At 47.7% G+C, this 24,201-nt stretch overlaps 1 protein-coding gene across 11 annotated transcripts in view; it reads left to right on the forward strand.

Moving 5' to 3' along the window:
- BCL2L11 (BCL2 like 11) overlaps positions 1 to 22,805 on the forward strand; it is a 49,474-nt gene extending 26,669 nt beyond the window's left edge. For 6 of the 11 annotated variants that reach the window (XM_058683269.1, XM_058683264.1, XM_058683268.1 and 3 more), the window contains 2 exons: positions 5,757 to 5,866; positions 18,383 to 22,805. In XM_058683269.1, coding sequence (XP_058539252.1) covers positions 5,757 to 5,866; positions 18,383 to 18,481 — 209 coding nt within the window. In that variant the 3' untranslated portion in view covers positions 18,482 to 22,805. Of the gene's footprint in view, positions 1 to 5,756; positions 5,867 to 9,090; positions 9,213 to 18,382 lie in introns of those variants that run through there. The other 5 variants (XR_009248408.1, XR_009248409.1, XM_058683267.1 and 2 more) reach the window with 3 other exon arrangements.
- Positions 22,806 to 24,201: the final 1,396 nt, after the last annotated feature.

The following is a 24,201-nucleotide window of genomic DNA, read 5'->3' on the forward strand; positions in this document are numbered from 1 at the left end:
CCCACTCCACCCCACTGTCCCCACACTGGTATAGAAAAATGAATTAGTACTACCTCAGCATTTTTTCTGTAGGAAGTGATGTTACCAGGAAATTCTGGATTGCAAAAAATAATTTCTAAGAGTTTTGATGAAAACTCAGCTAACCTCTCATACTTTTGATAGAATGGCTTGTGTGTGACACAACTGCATTATTTTTGATTAGTGGCTTTGGTTAGAAAATCTGGACCTAGCAGGTTCCCCCCCAGCTCAGGCTGGTGCTTGTAGGATTTGAGCTGGCTTTTCATGGGCTTTAGGTAATAGCTGTGGGGTGGCTTTACATTAAGATCTGGTGCATATTGTATTCTGCTTTTTTCCCCCCTAAATTAGTGCCAGGCTTATGGAGTGAAATGATTTCTTAAATGCTGAAACTACATTTTCTGTGGGCAAAAATACACCTCACCAGGGGCGCCTATATGGCTCAGTCGGTTGAGCGTCCGACTTTGGCCCAGGTCATGATCTCACGGTTTGTGAGTTCGAGCCCTGCGTTGGGCTCTGTGCTGACAGCTCAGAGCCTGGAGCCTGCTTCGGATTCTGTGTCTCCCTCTCTCTCTGCCCCTCCCCCACTCATGCTCTGTCTGTCTGTCTCTCTCTCTCTGTCAAAAATAAACATTAAAAAAATTGTTTAAAAAAAAAAATACACCTCACCAGAATTTCCCGTTTGGAGAATTTTTTATGTTCATGTACAATTGCCCTAGAAGTTAAAATTTTTATCTTCTTAACTAGTACTAAGAGTTTTTGTTTCAAATAAAGACCCATTTTATTGATCAGCTACCAACATTTATAGTTGCGAAGCACGACGCACATGGGAAAGTAAAATATTTATCCTCGATACTATAGACTAGAAATGTAAATGTAAGTTATCTTTTTCATAGGCGGACTATCTTACTATAATGGGAATAGTCAGGTCAGTACCTGGATAGGATTAGTAGAGTGGGGGTAGAGCAGCATGTTTTCTGAGTTACTCCCTGCCCCCAAGCCCCAACTGCTCCAGGGGCATCTTTAGAAGACCATACTGTGGATCTCTTCATTGTGGTGGTTCATGCTCAGGGTGACGGTAGCACAGAATTAAGCAAAATAATTTGAGCTCTGACCAGCACTGCCATGGGGCTAACAAATCAATTCTCTGGGGTCAGCCAGACCCCATTCTTTCATTCTGGTGGGTTCTCGTGTGACAGGAGACCAATTGTGACAGTCACTAAGATTAAACCAGTGATGAAATTAAGAAAAGCTTCTTCCACTGTCCCCCCCCCCCAAAAAAAAAGAAGATATTTTTGTCACTTCAAAAATAATCTTTGAAATTTATATTGGAAAACTGCACTCTGTTAACTGAGATTAAGACTACCCTTTTAGGGGCACCTGGGTGGTTCGGTCGGTTAAGTGTCCGGCTCTTCATTTCAGCTCAGGTTGTGATCTCGCTGTTCCGTGAGTTCGAGCCCAGCATGGAGCTCCTTGTGGACAGTGCAGAACCTGCTTGGGAATTTCTCTCTCCTTCCCTCTTTGCCCCTCCCTTATATGAGCATGTGCGTGTTCTGTCTCTCTTTAAATAAATTAAATAATTAATAAAAATTTTTTGAAAAAGACTACCCTTTTAAAATACAGGAATACAATGCCTTTTAAAATATCCAAAATAGGATTTCTGTCTTAAATAATCTTAGTATAGTAACGGTCTATTCTGTGTACATGTTAGGTAGGTTTTATTGCAGGACGAGTGATGGTCATTAATTTTAGATTTATAGATGCAGGGAACAAAAACAAACACTGCCAGGTTTTTTTAAAAGCCAAATGGTGGGCGCCTGGGTGGCGCAGTCGGTTAAGCCTCCGACTTCAGCCAGGTCACGATCTCGCGGTCCGTGAGTTCGAGCCCCGCATCGGGCTCTGGGCTGATGGCTCGGAGCCTGGAGCCTGTTTCCGATTCTGTGTCTCCCTCTCTCTCTGCCCCTACCCCGTTCATGCTTTGTCTCTCTCTGTCCCAAAAATAAATAAAAAACGTTGAAAAAAAAAAAAAATTAAAAAAAAAAAAAGCCAAATGGTGATACATGCTGTGTTAGAGTAGCCCAGGTGGATCAGTCTCCTTGGCAAAAGTTAAATTATATTGCTATTATTGAATTATACCCTATTGTTACTGTTCTAAGTCAACTTAAAAAAAAAATACACATAGGGGCACCTGAGTGGCTTAGTTGGTTAAGCATCCGACTTCCACTCAGGTCATGATCTCACGGTTCGGGGGTTTGTGCCCTACGTAGGGCTCTGTGCTGACAGCTCGGAGCCTGGAGCCTGCTTCGGATTCTGTGTGTCCCTCTCCCTCTGTTCCTCCCCGACTCATGCTTTCTCAAAAATAAATAAATGTTAAAAAAAAAAAATACACCTAACTACAGTTAGATAGCTCTCTTACTAATCTGTTGTTCTGGCCAGTTAGTGCATGCTTACCCTGGTCTAATCCATAATCTTTGGTTACCTCTGCCTCCAGGACCTCCCTGTGGTTTCTTACCCATTGCTCAGTTTTCTCAGGGTCTAGTCTGTGGAGTGTCTGCACCAGAGTTGTGTATGGAACCTGTAAGGGCTGTGGCCTCCGGGGCCTCCCATGGACACACCCACCCTCTGTGTCACATTGCCACACACCTCGTGGGTATGTTTGTGTCTATACGTTTATCTGAGCTACTGAAATTTTTAGAAACATCTACTTACCTTCTTTGCTTCCTTCCCCAAAATATAGCAGAGCAGTTATCTCTAAGGTGAACAAGTTAGACTTGGCCACCAAGGTTCCAGATTTCTTTCTTTGCTGCTGGCTAGGTGCTAGTTTGATGATAAGCTGACTTCTGACACAAATTGGCTCCTTTGATGGTCGCCAGCCCAAGCATCAGCCAGGCGGAACCTTCTAAACCACACAGGTAGTAAGGGCGTTAAATAGAATGCAGTAGGTTTCATCTTCGGGTTGGGGGAAATTAACCAGGGGAGTTACTTCTGTTTCATGTTGTAACAAGTATAAAGTTTACTTAAAAGTGTCTGTGTCCAGAGGAACTTAACATTTAAATGTTGAAATGGAGGGGTGCCTGGGTGGCTCAGGTGGTTAAGTGTCCAGCTCTTGATCACAGCTCAGGTCTTAACCTCATGGTTCGTGGGATTGAGCCCCACATTGGGCTCTGTGCTGGCAGCGCAGAGCCTGCTTGGGATTCTGTCTCTCCCCTCTCTGCCCCTTCCCAGCTCACGCACTTTCTGTCTCTTTCTCTCTCTCTCTCTCTCTCTCTCAAAATAAACATTAAAAAAAAAAAATAAATGTTGAAATTTAATCCACAAAAATGTAAATTCCACAGGAGCAAGGGTTGGCCTGTTTGGTTGCTGTATCCAGAGCACCTCCGAGAATGGTGCCTAGCATCCGGGCATTCGTATTTGTTGGGTATATTCGTGAACAGCTTGATTTATTAAACATTGGGTAACTTGCCAACAGTTTTGACCTACCATCTTTGTAAGACATATAACCTATATTTCACACTTTTGGGGGGGGGCGGGGATAATTGGTATTTTCTTCACTTCTGACTCTAGGTTTGAAAGCAGATTACCCTTTTTTGAACTCTTAATTTTATTTTTAAGCAAACTCTACACCCAGCATGGGGCTCGAACTCACAACCCCAGATCAAGACTCACATGCTCCACTGACTGAGCCATAGGCAGGTGCCCCTGCAAGCAGATTACTCTCTTAAAGAGAGGCTTGTATAGTAAGAAACAAGTGGGGCTCTGAAGCCCAGAGGAGGGGTGGGGTGGTAGCTGTTAAGTGGCCATGTGACGTCTTGCTTGCTGGTCTGGTCGCCTGTGTATGGGGGCAGGTGTCTCCCCCTGTAGTGCCGGGTAAGAGGATTGCATGACACAGCTCACATGAAACATTGCAGGCTCTGGTGTGTAGTAGGCACTCGAAGAAAAGAGATTTCCTTTCCCTCGGGGGTGAGTTAACCTTTTAACAGCTTCTGAAGTTAGGGGGAAAAATACTTGATTGCTGACAGTATGAAAAGAATAGTAACGATCGGGTACCTCTGATAGAGTAAAATCCTTAAAGTGTTATAAACCCCCCAAAAGGGAGTAGACTGTTACATTACCACCTGGCATTACATCCACCCGGAAATTTTGGGTTTTGCCAGTTTTAAGCCATTTAAATGAAACTTAATTTTAATAGGCTTTTACAGAGTAATGATAAAAATATTTGTGTGGCAAAAATACAGCCAAAGTAGTTTTTAATGTGGTTGCAGGTGTATTCAGGGGACATGCCTGACTTCTCCTAAAAGTTTCTCTGTGGTCAGCCTTCGTGTTTGCCCCTAGGGCTTTCTTTAGGAGTCTTCCCTTGGTTTATTCACAGAGCACAGATAATTCTGTGCTCTTCTTCAGACACACACACACACACACACACACACACACACACACACACACACCCTAGTACCCAGCTTCTCAGGCACTCACTCTTTGTGAGGTCATTGTTGCATTTGGGTGGGGGTTGGGGGGACAAAGAAGATGGGACAAAAGTTTTGAGAAGACTTGGTAAAAACTCGGTTTTTTACATCTTTTCAGAGTGCACTTTTCAGTGCTTTTACAGACCTATGAATCCCCATCAGTTTTACTTAAAACAGTAAAATTCAGAAACCCAGAATGTAAAATATTTTTATAAAAACACAACACAGCCATATGTATGGCATTGCAAAATCTGATTATTGCAGGCTTTTGAATATTTTGCCATGGTTAGGACATAACATTCGTGTTAGATTGTGAGTAGTGTGCCTATTTTCTCAGTAAGTTAAGTCACAAACCCAAGAGCCTCGTCTCTTTTCCCCAGTTGCATCACTGAACCGGTCTTTTGTGAGTATGGAGAATGCCATCTTCCTGGTGCATGGTGGGATCTTTTGATGACTCCCATTTTTGCTCCCCTTCGTGGCTTCAAATGGTTTCATTAACAGTTGAGTGGACTGGATGTGAATGTCAGTGACAACTTGACGAAGAGGCCAAGTCCCTCTTTTTTCTTCTTTCAAAAATGCCTTTGCTCCTTCACCCAAAACGTTTCCTCTCCCCATGTGGTGTTTGCAGACTTGAATCCACCTTTACTGGCTGCATTAATATTGAGACAAAACACGTATTTATGCTTTAATTTGGCCACATGCTAGTATTTACAAAGACTGTCTCATCACCTCTTTGTTACTTCCTTCTGTAGAAACGAGCTCATTCAGGTAGGTAGCCTGCTGTTTCTCAGGTTTTCCCATATTTTGCTTTAAATAGGACAACCATTTCATTTTGTATCTCTACGTGATGTTTGAAATTTCCCTAAGAATTCTACCTTGTGTAAGATCAAAGTATTTACTGACAGCCTAAATTTTTATGTTCTGTGTTTTAAGTATGATTTTTTTTTTTTTTTGGTGATATTTATTGTACCATTTTTGTGTTAGTGTATCTTCTTGAAATGGGAGCATGTAATTAATTGGCCAGGATATTTTTTTTAATTTTGCAGTTCTGAGTCTCCAGTTTTAAAAAAGTAAGTTGTTCTTTGTCCGTTATTCTTCATAACCAAGTTTATGTGACAGACCTTACCGCCATAATCTAGTGCAGAGTCCTGGAAGTTAGGGAGATTCCCAAAACAAAACAAGAGTGTGTGAGATGGGCTTGCTTCTAGAAAGTTGCCTTTGGAACTTGCTAACTGATTTATGGAAAACCATGTGATTTTTGTTCTGTTTGTTCTGATGCAGCTTCCATGAGGCAGCCTCAGGCTGTACCCGCAGATATGCGCCCGGAGATATGGATTGCACAAGAGTTGCGGCGTATCGGAGACGAATTTAATGCATATTACCCAAGGAGGGTAATGATGTTTTATTTACCCCTTCTCCCTACACCCTCCCCCTCCCCACAAGTTTTTTTTAAGACGACCAGTCATAATTCTGTACTTATTCTGGAAACATGAGGTATCACTTATGTCTTACCTGCCAGGGTTTCTCCTTTCCCGTTTCCCATTTTAAAACGTTTTATGGATGAATTTTTTAAGTGATGGTAATGAAATACAGTACAAGGTGGCAAAGGGATTTCATGAGCACAGACCTTAACACATCTGTGCTAACAAAGGAATTATCAATAGGCTTTGAAATAGTCCCGCATAAATAGCAATATGGTTTCCAATCTGTATAGAGTGTTTCTTCATTCCCTCTGGGTCGTTTGGGTCAAAGTTAAAAAAGTAGGAGAACTTGCATCTTTACTCAGCCAAAAGGAATGATGCCAGCGAGAGTCATATAATGTCACCCCTATAATGTAACAGTCAGAGCAGGACAACCATTGCCCTTTCAGTCCGCATTGCTATCCTCGAGTGTCCATTTACAGAAATGTATTAGGAGGCCATCAGTCAGTGGTCTGTGATCTGGGGTCTCACCATTTTATACCTTGAATTGACTGCCACTAAAATTCTGAGGTGTGCTGTGGATTAAAAAACAAAACAAAACAGAACTTCCCTACATCTTCTGTAGACACAGTGTACGTTTTGTTTGTTTTGCCCAGTGGCAACAGATATTACCATTTGGACACCTTTAGCCCATGGACGACATTTTAAAATGCGTAAGTAAGCTTTCACTCCGGGAGTTAGGGCTGTTAGGAGTGTAGGCGAGTACTTCTGCACAGGGTACACGAGCAGATGTGTCCTATAATGAAATTTTGGCTTGTTGACATTTTTTTCAAACAATCAAGTATGAAATATTTCTGTGGATTTATCTAAAAAGAAGACACATCTTATTTTGTAGAAAATGTTATAATTGATATTACCATCCTTTCTTATGGTGTCTTGTCTTCTGGCTCCTTTTTTTTCTTTCTTTCTTTCTTTCTTTCTGAATATTATGGCTTCTGAACGTGATACTTCATAGAAGTATCTCTTCGAGATTTTTTTTTTTTCCTATCTTTTTTTCTGGAAGGAGAGGTCATGCTTAGAATACCCCAGTACTTCTGTCCCTCTTTCATCGTTGGCCTCTTTGCTAGCTAGCTGTTGCTAAGTAAGTGGATGTTACCTGTTAATTGCTTTTAGTCATTCTTGTTTTCCTGTCCATACGATGCTTTTCAAACTTGTTTTAGACACATGGAGACATCCTCCTATTTTCAGAGGGTCTTTCATTAATTTCTTCGGTATAGAGTCATTGGTACGGAAGCCAGGGATGCTCTGAAAACTTACACTGGATCCCCTTCATACATTCCTGTGGGTGTGTGTGGTTGTGTTTGATGGGAAATGTGCTTTAGTATGATTCTCTTATTAAATGAGAAATGTCACACTGATGAATGAGTTCAGGAGTTTCTTACGTGGCTGTCTCTAGCTGGCAAGAGTACCGAGCATCCTACATCTCATGGTTACAGCGTATAAATCCCTTCACAGCCTAGCTCTGAAGTGGTCATTGTTTGTGCAAGGTTGATTGGTTTGTAATTTGCCACTAAAATTATTCTCCTCCTCCCAGCACCCCCCAGCTCCTTTGCCTTGGTTTCCCTGAAGGTATTTTGGTGTTCCTGTGTGTGACTGGACTCGGCCCTCCCGGTGGACCGGGAGGGATTGGGCAGAATCAGGACCCCAGTGCATTCATGAGGACCTCACGTTGGGGTGGGGAGGCTGACTGCGATTGAAGAGGGCAGGCTGATTCTGGGGGACATGTCCAGGCTGATTCTGGGGGACATGTCCAGGCTGATTCTGGGGGACATGTCCATAATTCAGCGGGAAAAGATGGTATAGTGGCCTCTTGGGTTAGCTAAGCAGCGAAGTGACCACTGTGCTGGGCCTGCCTTCTTCCCCCATCTTGAAGGGGTTTATAGATGTCCTTAGGCCAGATCTGACATGGTGGGGCTGCCCAAGAGACGTGAGGCCATTGGGCTCTGTTGCCTTCAGAGTCCAGAAGCTCTGGACACCAACATGAGCCCACACAGCTCCATTCTCAGGGACTGGATCAGAGCCTTTGGCCACAGAGCCAGGTGTCTTGTAAGGATATCGTGTGTAAGTTTCTCTTTAAACTTACATGGAGTATCAGTGACTCTATAAGGCGACCCCCGGATGGACCTGGTTGATGCACCATGCGCACTGTGGTGGCCTGTGTGGTCCGCGCTAAGACACGGGCCAAGTGTGGCATGAGGGTTGGCGCACAGCCAAGCCCACGGCCATCCTCACATAGGCCTTCGAGGTGGATAGTCCCAAGTCACGTGCATTTGGGTCACAGGCTGTTGTGTTGTTGCCATCGCCTTGCCTGTCCCTTGGAGGTGAGGGAACGGTGTCTAGCAGGTTATATCCTTCCTCTCCTCCTTTTCTCCCAGTGTTCTGTCACAGTCCAGTGTTTCAGAGGATATTTAAGATGGCCATCTCTGTTTATTCAAATGAGATGTAACCTGTTTGTTCTCAGTGCTTTTGGCGAAATAAATGTCCGTTAGTTTCATTGCACTGTCACGTGGTTTTCTGGTTGTGAACCTTATTTTGCATCTCTTTAAAAAAGTCAACCACTGGGAAAATGCAGTCACTGATAATTTAAGGGACTCTAGCTTTCTAAGTAGGCTGGGATATCGGGGGAGGCATAGGGACAGACTGTAGGTTATAACCTGATTTTTCTAAAACAGAGGCAAGTACATTCTCCAGATTTAAATGAAGAACCAGTTCAAGACACCAGACCCTGGATAGTGACACGGTGACCCCCCCCAAAGCTCCAGATGCCTGTCTTGGTAGTTGTTAGGTTAAAAATAATCCCTAGCCTGCAGCCACATTGATGGACGGTCTGTTGTTGAATAGTGGGGGTGGGAATCTGGGGAGGAAATGGGAGGCTGTAGCGGGAAGTAATGCATTCACGTCACCCGCTGGCTCACGGGGTGGGGGGGTGGGGGTGGCTGGGAGGAGCTACTTCTTCGGTGAGTGGTGCACGCCGTTGCCTTGCTTTACGACGGTTGCTTTTTAATAGATGTTAGCATTTTAAATACGTAGTGTCTTGATTTGCTTAATACTGTTACAGTGCCTTTTCTAAAGTGTTGGTCTTTTACTGCCATGAGCCTTGCGAAGCCTGACAGGATATTTTCCCGTTTTTTCAGTTAGAGCAATAGAGGAAGGTGTCCTGTAGTTGTCATGTGTTCAGTCCACTTAAGGGCAGTGGGGAAGCCTGTGCCACGGAGCTGTGCAGTCTGAACCCTTGGAGGAGGTGAGAGAGGCACAGGTGAGCGCAAAGTCCCGGTGCATGTTCCCTTTCTCTCTTGTGACTCCATGTCACTGCCCCCGCACGACCCTGCCAGGGCAGAGTGGCGTGTGTGCCCCCCCTCTGCCTGGTCAGTTTGCTCCAAGTCTGGTGTATTTTTGTGACTTTTTTGTTTTGAAATAATTGCAGACTTCACGTGAAAGTTGCAAGAATGGTACGAAGAACCCCCTTCCGTCCGCCACCTAAGCTCCCCGCTGTTCCCATGTTGCCACATTGGCTTTAATGTTCCCCCTCTTTCTACCCGTGTGCGCGCTGTTTTCTGCCCGGTTTGAGAGTAAGTGGCAGGTGTGATGCCCTCTTACTCTTCAGTGCATCGTGTGTATTTCCTACTAATGAAAGTCGCCTCTCACATAACCACAGTGTAGTTCTCAAAATCAGGAAATTAACAATGTTGCAGTACCGTTATGTAATCTGTGGACTTCATCCAAATGTTACCAGTTGTGCCAAAATGTCCTTTATAGTAAGATTAAAAAAAGGTTTTTTTCCGGTCCAAGATCCGGTTTAGAATCCTGCGTTGAGTTGTCTTCATCGCTTTGATGCCATTGACTTGGAACCAATTCTCTCTCAGTCTTCATGACACTGACACTTTGGAAGACACTTCATAGAGACTCTAGTTTGTCTGATGTCCCCTCACGATGAGACTTGAGTTCTGTGTTTCGAGCAGGAATACTATAGGAGTGACACTGTGGCCTCCTCCATCCAGAGTTTGCACTGGGAGGCGCAGGGAGTCCCTTTGTCCTGTTGCTGGCAAGGCTGACTCTGGTCAGAGGTGGCGTCTTCTACTCTCCAGTCCGTGTGTCTCCATCTGCCCTGGAAGGAAAGTGTGTGTAGAGGAGGAAGAAGTTCCCTTCCCGAGTGTGTGTTTGTTTTGTTTGTGGACCTAAATTCACGGGTCCCTTTTAATTCAACAGGTTACTATGCGTTACTCTCTGTGCTTATTTGGATCCTTCAACTTATGATAGATCTGGCCAGTGGCAGCCCGCTGGTGCATGTTCACCTGTCGTCAAGCATACAAGGGCCTCAGCAGTGCAGGCGCACATAACGCGTGTCACAGGACAAAGCCCAGGGGCCCGTGGAGGTCGCGCAGCCCCTGGAAGGCTGAATGATGACCTGCACCCACACGGTGCCCTGACTGTCCCAGCTCCCCGTGCCCGGGCTCTTGGTGAACGCTGGGGAGTGTGGGTGGCAGTGGGCCTGTAGGGAGGAAGATGTCTCGGAGAAGCTAGATCTCTGTCTCGAGCTTCACGGAGAGAGCGAGCGGCTTGCATGTAGCCGTGGTGCAGCGTGGAGCGCCGTGTGCTCATCACCTGTTCTCGGGACAGCGTCCACTCGGATGGGACTCTTAGCCGTGGGCTAAGGGCGCAGTCCAAGTCTGTGGAGCGTGTGCTGGGCCTTCAGAACATAAGCACTTGTGCTCTTGGGGTAATTAGACCAGTCTTTTGACCAGCATCTGCCTCCCCCACCCCCGTACCAAAGCTGGGATCATTTACCTCTTGTGGCCTCCTCGGTGCTTTGCACTCAGGTTGTCAGGCCTGCGTTGCTCTGTGCTAAGGTGGACTGCTCTCGGTTGGCAACGACTTGGGGACGTCCTGGTGAGTGGACAGCAATGAGCAACAGCATGGGAAGCTACGCCAGACCCTCTAGTTGGGCCAAGAAGTGAATGAAAACCCTTTCATTGTTCGGTCTGGAGAAACAGTGTATCCTTTGTTTACACTGCCTACTTCCTACTTCTGTCCCAGGCATGTACAGGCACGAGTTGGCTGAACTGCATGTAGACTGAAGAGTAGCACCGAACCAGACAGCATAGAGAGGGAAAGGTGGCTTGCAGACAGGTTTAGATGGAAGCAAAAGTTTAATTGAAGAGCCAGCCATTAGCGTTTTCATAGACTATATCGGAATCTGAAATCTTTCTGTGCTGTCCTTCCTGTGATGTGAATTCCCTGTGCTGTGTGATTCTTCGTTTTATAAACAATATTCTGTAGATAACGTACAAGGGAGAGAACGAATTTGTGGCTTGTTTGGTTAATAGCATAAGCTGAACATCCACCCAGAGAAAATGTGTTCTCTGACAACATTCTTTTGAGGCCTTCGTTAATTGAATGTAGGCGTTTAATAAAATAAGCCATTTTCTATTACTGTCTGAGCAAACCATAGTGGGAAATTTGCATATCAAATATTAAATTTAAAACTACACCTATCTCATGAGATGGTGAGTTGCCCATGAGTTTACAGAAAGACCGTTTTCATGGCAAAAACCATTGTGAGTAGCTTCAGTAAATTGGTGCCCACCATTTATCTGTGATACAGTTCTCAGGTTTCGTGTTTTTCTCGCAGTTGGAGGAAGTCGTTCGGTGTTGTGGTTTTAAGAGCCTTCCAACAACCCCCATCACAGAGATGCTGGAGCCTGTGCGATCCAAGAGTCACCCTTCCTATGGCTTCAGCCCTTCCTGTTTTTCCCTGAGACCTCTGAGACCTCAGCTGATCCCCGCAGTGACTGTGGATCACAGGTTTTCTGAACAAGGGTTTTCCGCGACTTGGGGATAAAGCGTGAGCTTACAGGAAAGCAGGACTCGTGGACAAGTGTGAGAATTTCGGGGTGAGGTCTGGAATCCTGACTCCATCCGTTAATGTCTGGGAGCCCCAGTTTCTGTCCGTCTCTTAGGGATGTGGTGAAGGTCGTGCGGAAACGTTCAGGGGATGGGGCTAGAAATCGCTCTCGTCCCTGGCCCATCGTTCTGGCGTCTCGTTGAACTAGAGCTGAAACAGTTCCCGGGTGGTCTTCAAAGTTTAGAGATGCTACCAGAGTTTCCACCTGTCTATGTTTCATTCAACCCGCTGCCTTGTGGAACAAGTTGTGTTCGGCCCTACTGATGCGTGCTGGGTCTGTCTGGGTGCACAAAAACAGGAGGTGAGACTGGGGCGCTGGGGTGTGTTTAAATGGCTGGGTGGGCATCGCCGGGTGCCGTGGCTCCCGTTCACCCTGCCCGCGAGTGCTGCGTCTGCCGTGGCCGGTGGGTACACCTGGACGGCTGCCTCGCGGGAGGGGGGGCGCTGGGCCATTCACACAGAACCATTCAGAGGTGCAGGTGCCTGGAGGGGGACTTCAGAGAGGTCTAACGGGGGTTTTTTAATCCTCTTGAGGAAATGAAGAGGCGCAGGAGGCAGGGCTTGGCCGGCCTGCAGACGTCTCACCACCCCCCGCTAGACTTCTCCCAGCCGAACCAGAGCAGAGAGGTTCAGGTGGTGGGTACAGTGCGTCTCATCATCCTTTTGAGGCCGGGGAATTTCGGAACTGTGTGTTCTTGCTCCGAGGCTGACATTTATTTCGTCTGCTGGACCCTCACACGGGAGATGTGAGAACCATCTCTGGCTTCTCTGTGATGGGCCACGGTGTGGTGCCACACCTCCCGGGGACGATCGGGGGCGCTTCACATTAGCCGGGGTGGGGTCTGGGGTCCGAGGGCCGGCGAGTTAGAGACGTGCCCGGGAGAGGGGTGGCTTCTGCCCTGCCAGAAGCCAACCCAGTGCACAGCAGGCCTGACTGGAAGGCAACCGGAGAAGTGGTTGTTCCACGGACCTCTTCTTTGAGATGATGCATCAAAAATGAAGGAGTTGGATTCATGCAAATGGGATTCGTCTGCGGCTCCACCGTCGCAGGTCAGCCGCGGCCCCGGTCGCTTGGCGAGCACTGCGGGAGAGCTGGCTCCTGGTCGCTGAGTGGGAACACCACATCCGGGGGAGGGCCTCCCGGCACCCTCGCCACAGCTGTGTTGACATCATAGCACGCGAGGCGCGCGCTATGCAAATGCACACGTTGCCTTGGTGACGGAGAGAAAATGAATCTGGCTTCTGGGCAGCACCGCAGCATCAGCCTGACCCCTGACAGCAGTGGGATGGCAAACCGAGTGCCCAAATCTGGGCCAGGGTGCAGAGAGCCCACATCTTCCTGGAGACGTCCACATTTGGGGGCCCTTTTCCTCTCTCCTCTCTGTCTCCCTCTCTCGTCATTTAAAATTCTCTCTAGGTTGATGGTGGTCTTCCATCGGGATCACTGACGCCGCTCTCTGTCCCCCTCCCACCCTGCCATCTTTGATTGTGGCGACACTCAGCACTGTCCCGGAAGGTGCCGCCGTAGTGCCTTGGGGAGCAGACACCATCCAGACAGACACTCACCTCACGTATCCTCACTTGCTTGATCTGGAGCACAGGTTCCCTGTTTCTCAGAGTCTCATGGCCAGAATTTGGTCTCTTCTAGCATGTTACCACTGAAAGGTGTATCTATTTTAAAAAAGAGAAGGGACGTCTAGGTGGCTCAGTCAGTTGAGCATCCAGCTCTGATTCCGGCTCAGGTCGTAATCTCGCGGTTCACAAGATCGAGTTCCGCGTCAGCCTCTGCGCTGAGCATGGAGCCTGCCTGGGATTCTCTCCCTCTCTCTCTGCCCCTCTGCAGCTTGCATGCTCCCTCTCAAAGTGGATAAATCTTTTTAAAAAAAGAGAAAACAGTTTAGGGCCTCTTAGGTATTCAGTGCTGAAATTGTATGAGAAAGGGGTTTTTGAACAAGTTTAAAAATTGCTGTGTGTCTCAGAGTTTTATAGGTATTCCTTGCTTTTTGGGTTGTCTCTTAGAATTTGCTATTGATCTGCCTTTGATAAAATGGTAAAGATAGTGCCATGTCTCCCTTGTTACTTTGACTGCCAGGAAACTCTCAGCTAAACGATGGCTCTTCTGCAGTAGATCTCAGCCCTCCCTGGTTCCCAGGATAAGTCTCTCTTCCTCGATGTCATTTCTGACCTCTCTTAACTTTTGTTTTTATCTCATTTGTGTGTTTTTATGGTTAAGCTCCTTTGAGTAATGCTGAGTGAATATGTGTGTGTTGTACTTACTGAGTCATTTGGTGCAGCCACATGGGGTTTGGACCAGCCTTTGGTGCGCGGATTGGTGAGCTAGTGTGTTCTACACAGTGCTGAAGTCTGAGTTGACTTGTTGGGAGCACTTGATGGTTCTTGATTTTGATTCCACAAGCTTGGTCAATGTCATCGTATCCGTGACGTGGAGAAGCGAGCTATACCGGCTCACAGCATTGTCGTGAAGACTGTAGAGGTGTGTGGCACGCCATTTTGTTTAATGGTGGCGTCAGGTGATTCGTCTGGACCCCAAGCTAGGGCGCACAGAGCCTGAAGACCTGGTATGTCTTGGGCTGCTTTTCAGAGGCAGGGCTCGCCCCTGCCTGCGGGAGTGTGGAGCCAAGTCCAGAGCTGTGCTCTGCAGGCATGCGGTCAGTGGTCCTCCTGGCCAGTTCTCCGGGCAGCCTGGGATGGGATCAGGGTCTCTTGTATCTGCATACCTGCCTCCCTGGATTGGGCAAGAGAGGATGTTTTACTGTGATTATTTTGCCCTTAAAGTGTAATTAAATCCCAGTACTTGGTTGATTGTGTCAAGTGTAAGTTGAAGTTGGTCCTTGTGCGGAAACGACCGTGGCGGCTGGTGCTCCATCCGCTCGTGCTCTCTCCTCTTGGCTGCTGTAGACAGAGGGAGCCCCAGCCCCCCCGCCCCAGCCATGTGTTTCAGGCTGGAGTGGCCCAGAGTGCCCCAGCTCCCCGCCCTGTATGCCATCGGCCCTGGTAAGTCTCCCTCATCCCCACTTGGGGACTTTTCCCTGGCACAGCCCTGCCCCCAGCTGCCACCCAGGTGAGCCTGTGTTCTCTGGTGTGGACGTAAGAGAACCGTTCGGGGATGCTGAATGCTTGTGACACTGTCTCTAAGGACACTTTCCATATCTTCAAAGCAGAGAACTCGAGTCTACGCCAGGGAACCTGGGCTCACCTCTGTGCCTTCCTGCCCTGGCTCTCCCAGGCCCCCACTTGCCTCTGGCAAGCGCTGCTTTCTCTGTCCTTTTATTAACCTCTGTATTGCCGTTGTCCTGCTATCCTGCTATTTATTTGTATGGCGATTCCCCACCAGAGTGTGAGCTTCTTGAAAAGAGATGCTGTTGCATTTTTTTCTTTCAACGGGAAGGACCCTCAGCATCTTGACTCCGTTTTGGCACAGGGCTCCCATTTTTGCCAGAACGTGTAGGTGTTTTTCCGCCTGCATGGTGGGAACCTGCATCATGATTCCACAGGCAGGGCAGTGGTCGCTGTGGGTAGCACCCACGGGTAGCCCTTGGGATGGGCTGTGCGATGCTGTTCTGCACTCGTTGCCGATGACATAGGTATTGCCCATCAGGCCTATGGATGCAGATAACTGCTTTCAGAGTTGGGCCCCAGCACACCCCCTGCCCCCATGCAAGGAGGCATGGGGGCTGCGGGAGCCCCTCGCCCAGAGAGGAGCATGAACTGTCAGAATTGGTTCTGGGAGGGAGACACAAAGCTGAATGTTGAAGGAGTCATCTTCTGGGCACATGGGTTAGCCATAAAAGTCAATTGCCCCAAATAATATAGTTCCTGATCTAGACCATGGAGCTAAAAAGACCCAACAGGATGGGGCCTACACTTTGAGCACTTGTGATTGTGTGTGTGTGTGTGTGTGTGTGTGTGTGTGTGTGTGAGCAAAAGAGATCGCTGTAATACATAAATTCTTTGTACTTAGTAGCATGTTTCATTTTTTTAATGATGCCCTCTATCCAAATGCATCATATTAATGTACCTTCCTAAAGGACTTGAATGAGTTTGATTAAAACAGCGTTCCACAACCCTGACCTGAAAAGTGTTGTTTTTCTAAAGGGGGAAGGACCAAGAACGTCCGCTTAGCACGTAGCACGAGAGTGTGTGTTCATTCGCTAAGGCTGCTGTAACAAAGTACCACAGACTGCGGGGGAGGGAGTGCTTGAACAACAGAAATGTGTTTATCCACAGCCCCGGAGGCCAGAGGTCTGAGATCTCGTGCTGGCTGTGCTGCTGTCGTGTGCTTGGCGCTGATAGCTGGAGCCTGGCCGGGCGTCCTCACCCGCTGTGGCCCTCGCGCCGCCTGCCCCACACTGGCATCTTCGGGCACCTACGGTGTGCTCCCGCAAACCAGCTGATTCGTACGGCTGCAGGTGCTGGAAGGCGGGGAGTCTGTGGGAAGCGGGAGCTGCCCGTCATCCAGCTGCTCTGGAGGGACGGGCCGTGCCCACGGAGCTGTGCCAGCCGCGCCAGCTGTCAAAGGTTTTCTGGGCTGGCGTGGCCCTTCTTTGGATTCGGTCGTAACGGCTTCCTCTGTTGAATGCTGTCCAAAAGCAGTTTCTCGCTGGCTTGAAAGCGTGTGCCGTGTTGTCTCGCGTGCTGCCTGAGGGGGCAGGCGTCCCGCTGCCCTTCCTGAGTGGTGGTAGCTTCTTGTCATCTGTCAGGGATTGGGGGTTCCTTTCTCCAGAATTTCCTGCGTTGCCCCTGCCTCCGCCCCGCCTTCCCTGGAACATGCCCCATGCCCCCTACATTGAAGATGAAGCGGGACTCTTAAACACTTGGAAAGACTTCTTGCGAAGTGAGTCCTGTCTGCTGTCATGGCCACTGTCGTCCACCTGATGTCCTCAAAGGGTGGGTGGAAGATTTCTCCTCGCCGACGCTGCCAGTTCTTGAATGTAAAATTAGCGAAGTGTAAGCAGTTGGGATCTGTCACTAATGGGCCTTGCTGGTGTCACTTAGACCCCATTCTCTGGTCTCCCTGAGGCTGGTAATGACACCTGGCTGACATGAGATTTCCCACCTTGAAGGGATGGCTTAGCCCTGCATTTACGCCTTCTTAGTTTCAGTAAGTCGTGGTTTTATTTTGAATAAGCCTCTTTCAACCTATTAATATTAGTCTAAACTAAAATTAACCTTCCCCTAAATTATTCTCACACAGAAAAAGCAAAGTAATTTTGAAAGTTAAATCAAAACAAGGCAATCTCGTGTGTAAAACAGATAAAAATCACAGACTGTGGTTACAGAGCGCCTGTACAGGAATCGCTTACAGAAAGCTGATTTCCTCCAGTCTGGGTATGGAAGGAGAACGGGAAATGCCCTGGCCGTATCACAATCCCATTCTGTCAGACAGGCTTGGGGAGCTCGTGTAAACAGGGCAGGGGCTCCGCTCGCAGCTGGCGTCTGTGGGCCCTGTTTGTGTGTGAGACGGGACACTCGTTCCCAGCCCGACTTGTGGCCGGCGGTTCCGCGGTGGTGCGTTGGAAGCTTCACCTGCGCACGTGAACACGGGGTTCGTGGAGAGCCCCGGATGGCAAAGAGCCGGGGTCCTGGGCACGGATGACTCATTAAGGAAACGACCAGGATGGATTGCAGGCCTGGATTGCGAAACGGGTTGTAGCTCCTGGTGTAAGAGGCAGGTGTGTTCCATTGCTGGCTCTGGCTGCTCTGAATTGACACCTTGCGCTTTAGCGGCAGAATGGATTAGAACGCCAAGGTGGGCACTCTTCGGAAGACCTGAGGACCTCTGAGACCGCTGAGACCTTTAATCCAGCAGTTTCCTTTTGAACAGTTTGTCAGCTTATAAACATAGGGTAGTCACTGGCAAGGAGGCTCTTTAAAATTTTTCAATTGCTTTTTCTTTGCTCCCCATATGGAGCGGGAGGATGGGGGTTGACTTTGCCCGTGTGTGCTCAAGTAAACTGCAGCTACCAGAAATTCACCCTTGGGGGAGTCGACGGATTTGAAGGTTAATAACCTGGGTAGTTAGAGACTTCCTTCACATCTCTCTTCTGTCCCCTCCACCCCTGCCTCTTTCAAAGGGACACCCAACTCCAGTTAAGTGGGGTGTGGGGGGATGGCATGGCTTTTCTCCAGCACCTGCACAGAGGTTGATGCATTTCCAGATCAAGGCAGTTCTGGCCGACGATGACCTAGAAAGCATAGTGTTTTAGAGAAGCAAACAGAGTTTCAAGGATTCTCTTTGAGGCTCCAAGCATTCTGTGGGTTCCTGTAAAGCAGCAGATCATTCAGTCTACTGCTGTCTACGCAGTGAGGTCTCCCTCTGCAAGGGAGGTGGTAGGAGGGCCTCCCCTTTCGCAGTCTCGGGGAAGAACCCGTGTTCAGAAGATGGGGTGCCTCCCGAGCTGGGTAACAGTGGGATTGGTGGATCGCTTAAGTATAGGCATTCCCCCACCCAAAAAATAACATCAGGGCTGAGAAACTAAGAAGCTTTCCTATTGTCGTTTCAGGTCTTTTTGAATAATTACCAAGCAGCCGAAGCCCAGCCCCAAATGATTATCTTACGACTGTTACGTTACATCGTCCGCCTGATATGGCGATTGCAGTGACGACGGGTTCCTCGCGGAGCCACATGTGTGCAGACATTTCACGTGTTCACGCCAGCAGGCCCCAGCACCACAATTTCTGGGGGCCACTGCTGTGCTGCCAGCGGCTCTGTCCCCAACGGGGCATGCGGGCAGGCCGGCCAACGCGTTCCCGAGGACGCCGCGCCGCATGTGGACCGGACCTTTCTGTTCACCACACGGCAGAATTTCTAATGGAAGTTTGTTGTGAATGTAAATGAGGGAGGATTCTTTAAAAAAAAAAAAAAAAAAAATATATATATATATATATATATATATATATGTACAAATCATGGTTCTTTGGAGCAGGATTTTATGCAAGAATGGTGTTTACACGCGGTGTGGGTTTTTTTTCCACCTTCTTTAATAAGAGCAGGTTTTTCAAAAAGGAAATGGAAACTTTTTAACCAACTCGTGAATGATTTTTGTACTAAAATTTTAAGAACCTGTTGCCTACTCTCAGAGGATTATGTAAACTCTGCAGTGGAAACTGAGCCAGCTAATTTATAAAGCTGCCTTAGTTTCTTTTTAGAGATTACTGTACAGAATTTTTAAACGGGAGAGGTATGATATGGCCCCCTCCCTTCCCTGCCATTGCCTCTTTGACATACTTTGTTGTTTTGGTTTTGTTTTTTGTTTTGTTTTTGTTTTTTTTACCATTATTATTAATACCAAAAAGTTCTTATGAAATGGAACTGATTAAAGGGGCAGAGGGTCTGTTACCAGCCTGTATTGATATGCCACTCCCATCTTGTAAATATTTACTTACCTCCTCAAATTCAATTGCACCTGTGGCAAAAAGTTTAAGACTCTTCTCCGTGTGTTTTTCCTTATCTCCCCTGGCGACGCTCTTCTGGTCTGCCTGGACGGCGATGCGCAGATTTGGTCCAGCGCGTGCTCATGATAAAAGGTAATGGGGTCAGGACATGAGTTAGGTTCTGCCTGTATCATACACGCTGGGACGGGCTTGATGTTGGTCTTCTTTGGTTTCAATGGGCTCATCGTTTAGAAGTGTCCTGAGGGAGGACTGGCAGTAACAGCACAGACAGGCACCGTCGGCTTTTCTGGTTGCAGACTTTCCCATAGTCACAGGTGCACTGTCTGCGCGCGGCCACAGGTGGTGAGCACGCCCCCTCACAGCTGAGTTCCTTGGACTGCAGGTGTCCGAGCCCCGGCCCTCGTGGGAGTTGGCACAGGCCATGGGGCTTGAGGCGGCTGTTTCCTGGGCATCCGGGCTTTTCGTCCAACTCCCAAGTTCGTCTGGCCTTTGATGCCTGACGCTTGGTTCCCACCCCTCTGAATCCATTTTGATATGAAGGCTTAATCCCGCCTTCGGCAGTGCCATCAAAAATCCTCCGTCGGAGCACAAATCTGAAGCGGCCTCTCAGCCTCCTGACAGCTGTCGGTTTGACTTGTTCCATTTCCCTCAGAACGGTTGGGTTTTGTGGGACCGCCCTGCGTGCGTCCACCTCTGTTGGGGCTGCTCTTTCTTTTTCCCCCTTTCTGGGACAGAGAGCCCGTGAGTTGGGCCATCATCTCAAAGGCAGTTAACTGGGGAGACCCAAGAAAAAGATCAGGAAGCAGGAAAAGAAGGGAGGTGGAGATCATTTCGTGAACCCTATAACTCTGACAGTCTTTGAAACCTCAGACCATTAAACAGCTTTTTAAGAGAAATACATCAAACCGAGTCAGCACCAACAACTCTTGTTTTGCTGTTGGCCCCTAAGAGGACCAGTGTTTTCACATTATTAAATTAAGTGGGGAAATTCATTCATTTGTATCTTCATAATTCTATATAAATATATATATATATATATATGTATCTATAGCATATACATTTTTTTCTTTTAGGTAGAGAGATTTGCTTCCAAATATCCTTCCTTTTTTAGAATTTTCGTTTCCCCCAAACTCTCCTTGGGGTCTTGAATAGTTTTTAAAGCTGTGTTGAGGGTCAGCTTGCGTTTTCGATGTGTCTCGAACTCCTTTGTAGGGTCGTAAAGCCCACACGGTTGTAAGGCAACGGTGGGCCTGCTGGACACACACACACCAAAGACGTATTCGGTTCTGGACGCCTCGCCCCGACCCAGGACCTCCATACTCAGTGCCGGTCTCTCCAACTGGGGCACTTTACTCTGTTTCTGCAATACTGCGGCTCCCTGGGAGCGGGGCCCGAGGGCTGTGTGCTGGCCACATGTACAGGTTTACCTCTGGCTCGGTGGCCTCCTGGCCTCTAGGCCGGCCGCGGAAGCAGCTCGTGAGGAGATAGGAGATTCTATGAATTGTAGTATTAAGGAGCAGGATATCGCACCAGGACTCAAGAGAGATGACTGGACGTTTCTGTACTGTATGCGTCTGTTTATCAAGATGCCTCTGGAAGGTATGCCTACTGTGGTAGACCTTGTATTTTCTCTGTCTTTTACTTTTTGTAGAAAACATAACGTGGCTAGATCCCTTTTTGGAAACTGAATGCGGGTTTTGTGCCTTGACCACCTCTTCTCACGTGAGGTTTGTAGAAAGTGTCCTGTGACTTAGCACAGAAATGCAATAAACACATACAAAATACTCTCATGAGTAATGCTTCCAGTTAACTGTGCTCCTGCCTAGAAGGGAGTTTACGAAGAACTCTTTTGGGTGGTTGTGGAGAAACCAGGTAAAAATTCCGTCTGATGGAAGTGTACGCAGTAGAGAACAACTTTCTCCTGTTTTCCCCTTCTTAATAATGTATATATTTTGACTATTTATTAGATTAGGAGGTCACATTTTACTTACCAACTGAGCCAAATGTCTGTGTGCAATTGTGTTTCCTTTACCTTTCTTGTAAAATTTTGTACAGCATAAATGAGTAAAAATCACTGTTTTTACTAAACTTTTTCAGAATTGAGGATTGTAAATATTGTAGATTCTTTTTCTGTGTAATGTGTCCTACTGTTTCATAATGCTGTAACTTGTAGAAATATTGTATATTTATTTCCTGCTTATTTAATGTCTTAAGTTTTGAAAAGTGTTGACCTCCCTGCCCCCCCCCCACCCCCCTGCTGTACCATTAATCGCTTTTTGACTCTGACGTGGTGACCGCTCAGCTCCCTGAGCCACACGGTCTTCCCAGGCTGGCCCTCCAGCTTTGGTTCCTGTAGTTTCTGGTCACATGGGTTTCAGTTCTTGGGGTTTGCTCTACTTTTGATGAAGTCTGTGCGTCGCCATCAATGAGGGACCATTTGGCAGGTTACCAAATTCTACAAGAAATATCCAGTGACTTTTTATTCCAAAAGAGCGAGCTTCTCATGGAAGCAAATTCTATTAACACCAGACCGTATCTTTTTTTTTTTTTTTTTTTAATGTATCATTGGCAGTTGGGACAGATCTTTCCATTGAACACTTACCCCTGACAATTCAGCGTTCAGAGAAATAGAAGCGTGCCCGCTCTGGAGGTACTGCCATGGAGTGAGTGGTTCAGGGGCAGGAGGAAGGGACAGGGGAGACAGGTGGCTCCTGCCTCGGGAGTGACTTCAGGACCACCTCATTGCCACTAATCCCTTTTTGGCAACTGGTGAGTAGTTGAATTACCCCCCGCCCGCTGTGTCCTGTGCTTTGAGGTGTGGACTAAATGGTCTTCAGGAGCTAATTGTACAGACCCTACCCCCGTCCCCAGCCCTGAGCCGTTTGGTCCCTACGTTTGATCAGCCTGCTTCTTCAGGTGGTCGTCTTCTGCTTCTCTGTTGCCTTTGAGAGAGGTTGAGGGTCCCACTAGACTGGATGTTAAGATGTAAAAGCTTCTTGGAAGCTTTAGAGACTTCCTAGTGGATCCGTGTCAGTAGATGGTCCTGTCATCCCTGCTGATTTAGCCTGGTGCCTGTGTGTGCCCACTCTGCACACACGTGACGCTAAGCCAGCTGAGGTGACTCCTGTTCTCCAAACGGCATTGCATTTGAGAAGCGTTCCTCAAGCTCCCAGCTAGGTAACTTGACTACTTTCATCCGGAAACCTGACTTTAGAAACTCTCCTAAGTCGTATGTCCAGATTCTGTGACCACTAGTTACTGTATCAGAACTCATCAGGTACACATTTATAAATAGCACTGATCTGTCTGTATACTGACCCATCACTAACTTGTTTCCTAGGACCCAGCGTATGTAGCATTTGTATTGCAATTTCCCTGGCTTACTTGTGTTTTGCACTGATGAATTTCGACAGGGTAATTGCCACTTTACTTGTGCAATACTGCTGTAAATAACTGCAGATTTTTTTTTTTTAAGAAACTTAATCTTTTATGTTCTTAATGAAGTTTATACAAATAAAACTTTCAACTAGTTTTGGTGAGCTGTGTGCTTTGTTTCACAGAACGGTGGAGAGACAGCTGGAGTTCTGTATCAGTATATGCACACCCACACCTCTGCCCTTTGTCAGTCACAGAATGTATTCCCTACGTGTAGGTTTTGTGAATTCTCGCTCGAAGACAATTCTGTGTAGCATACTTAAAAGCAAACCACTCTTAAGAGTTTTGAAGTGGCTGGCGGGACCTTCTGCATGGTTTTCTGCCCACATAGTCAGATATGACTCAGCACCCACCTGGGTGTGGGGGGGTGGTACTAGGAGCCAGCTCTGTATTGATTAGTGATCAGGGCAGATTCCCTGCCGTCTCATCCCCTCTCATAGTTGGAAGAAAAAACAAAAGGTGGGAAGTCTGGTTTGACTCTGGCAGAAAGGGCTTGTCTGCAGAGCCCAGGCGATCACCAACGAGTGTCTGGGGCCCCGGGTGTGAACTGACCGCTGCCTCCTTGGGAGGGTTCACTGAGTTGAGTGCTGGGGGCACTGTGCTCCACAGTGAGTGTGCACTGGTGTAAGGGATGACAGAGACCGTAAAGCTTGGTCTGGGGGCATAGGCTATAAAATCCTAAATAAGTAATTGTAGCATTTGCCACTGTTGCTTGGAAGCAAATGCTGGGAGAGTTAAAGACTGGCCGGGCTTTGTTGTCAACAGGGTAACCTGTTCATGTGCTTCATTTTAATTAAGCGAGCAATGCATGACTATGGTCTTGTTGCTACACATCTGTGTGTGTATACATTTATTGCAGATCATACTTACTTCAGATCAAAGTTGTTCTGGCCCCCATCCCGCATCCTACTTCCTCACCAACAGACACGCGTTCAAATTTTTCCCCATCCTTTTCTTTGTGGGTCCGTGTGCGCGCGCGCGCACTTAGACTACCGTGATTTTGCTTTTTCTATCAATGCAGCAATTTGTACGTGATTCTGCCTTAGCAGTAGGTCGTAGAGCTTCCAGAGTGACTCCAGTCCATTCTAGCCTCTGCATCGAGTGCACGCAGGTTCGCCGCTTGCCGCCTGGCGTCCTGCTTCTGGCATTTCTGCCTCTTCCGTGCTGCCCCGGGCTGCCTGGCCAGCAAGCAGGAGGGTTGCGCGGTGGTGGGACAGGGAGGTGGGGGTCTCCGCTCCCGCGGGCTCACGGATGCTGCCTGCCTGGCTCCGCTCACACGACCACCGGCGGCACGTGAGAACATCCGCTTCTCCTCCAATTCTCCGCCAAGTGTCAATACCGTGTTGATAATCAGCCTGGACGGGGAAGAGTAGCATGATTGGTCAAATTCAGGTTTTTCTAGTTACAAATGGGATGATCTTGTCAGATATTGTTGGCATTTCCCTTTTGTCTAGAGGCCTTCGTTTACGGCCCTTTGGGTTTTTCATTTCTT

Source organism: Neofelis nebulosa, chromosome 9 (genome assembly GCF_028018385.1).
Source record: "Neofelis nebulosa isolate mNeoNeb1 chromosome 9, mNeoNeb1.pri, whole genome shotgun sequence".
NCBI classification, from domain to species: Eukaryota; Metazoa; Chordata; class Mammalia; order Carnivora; family Felidae; genus Neofelis; species Neofelis nebulosa.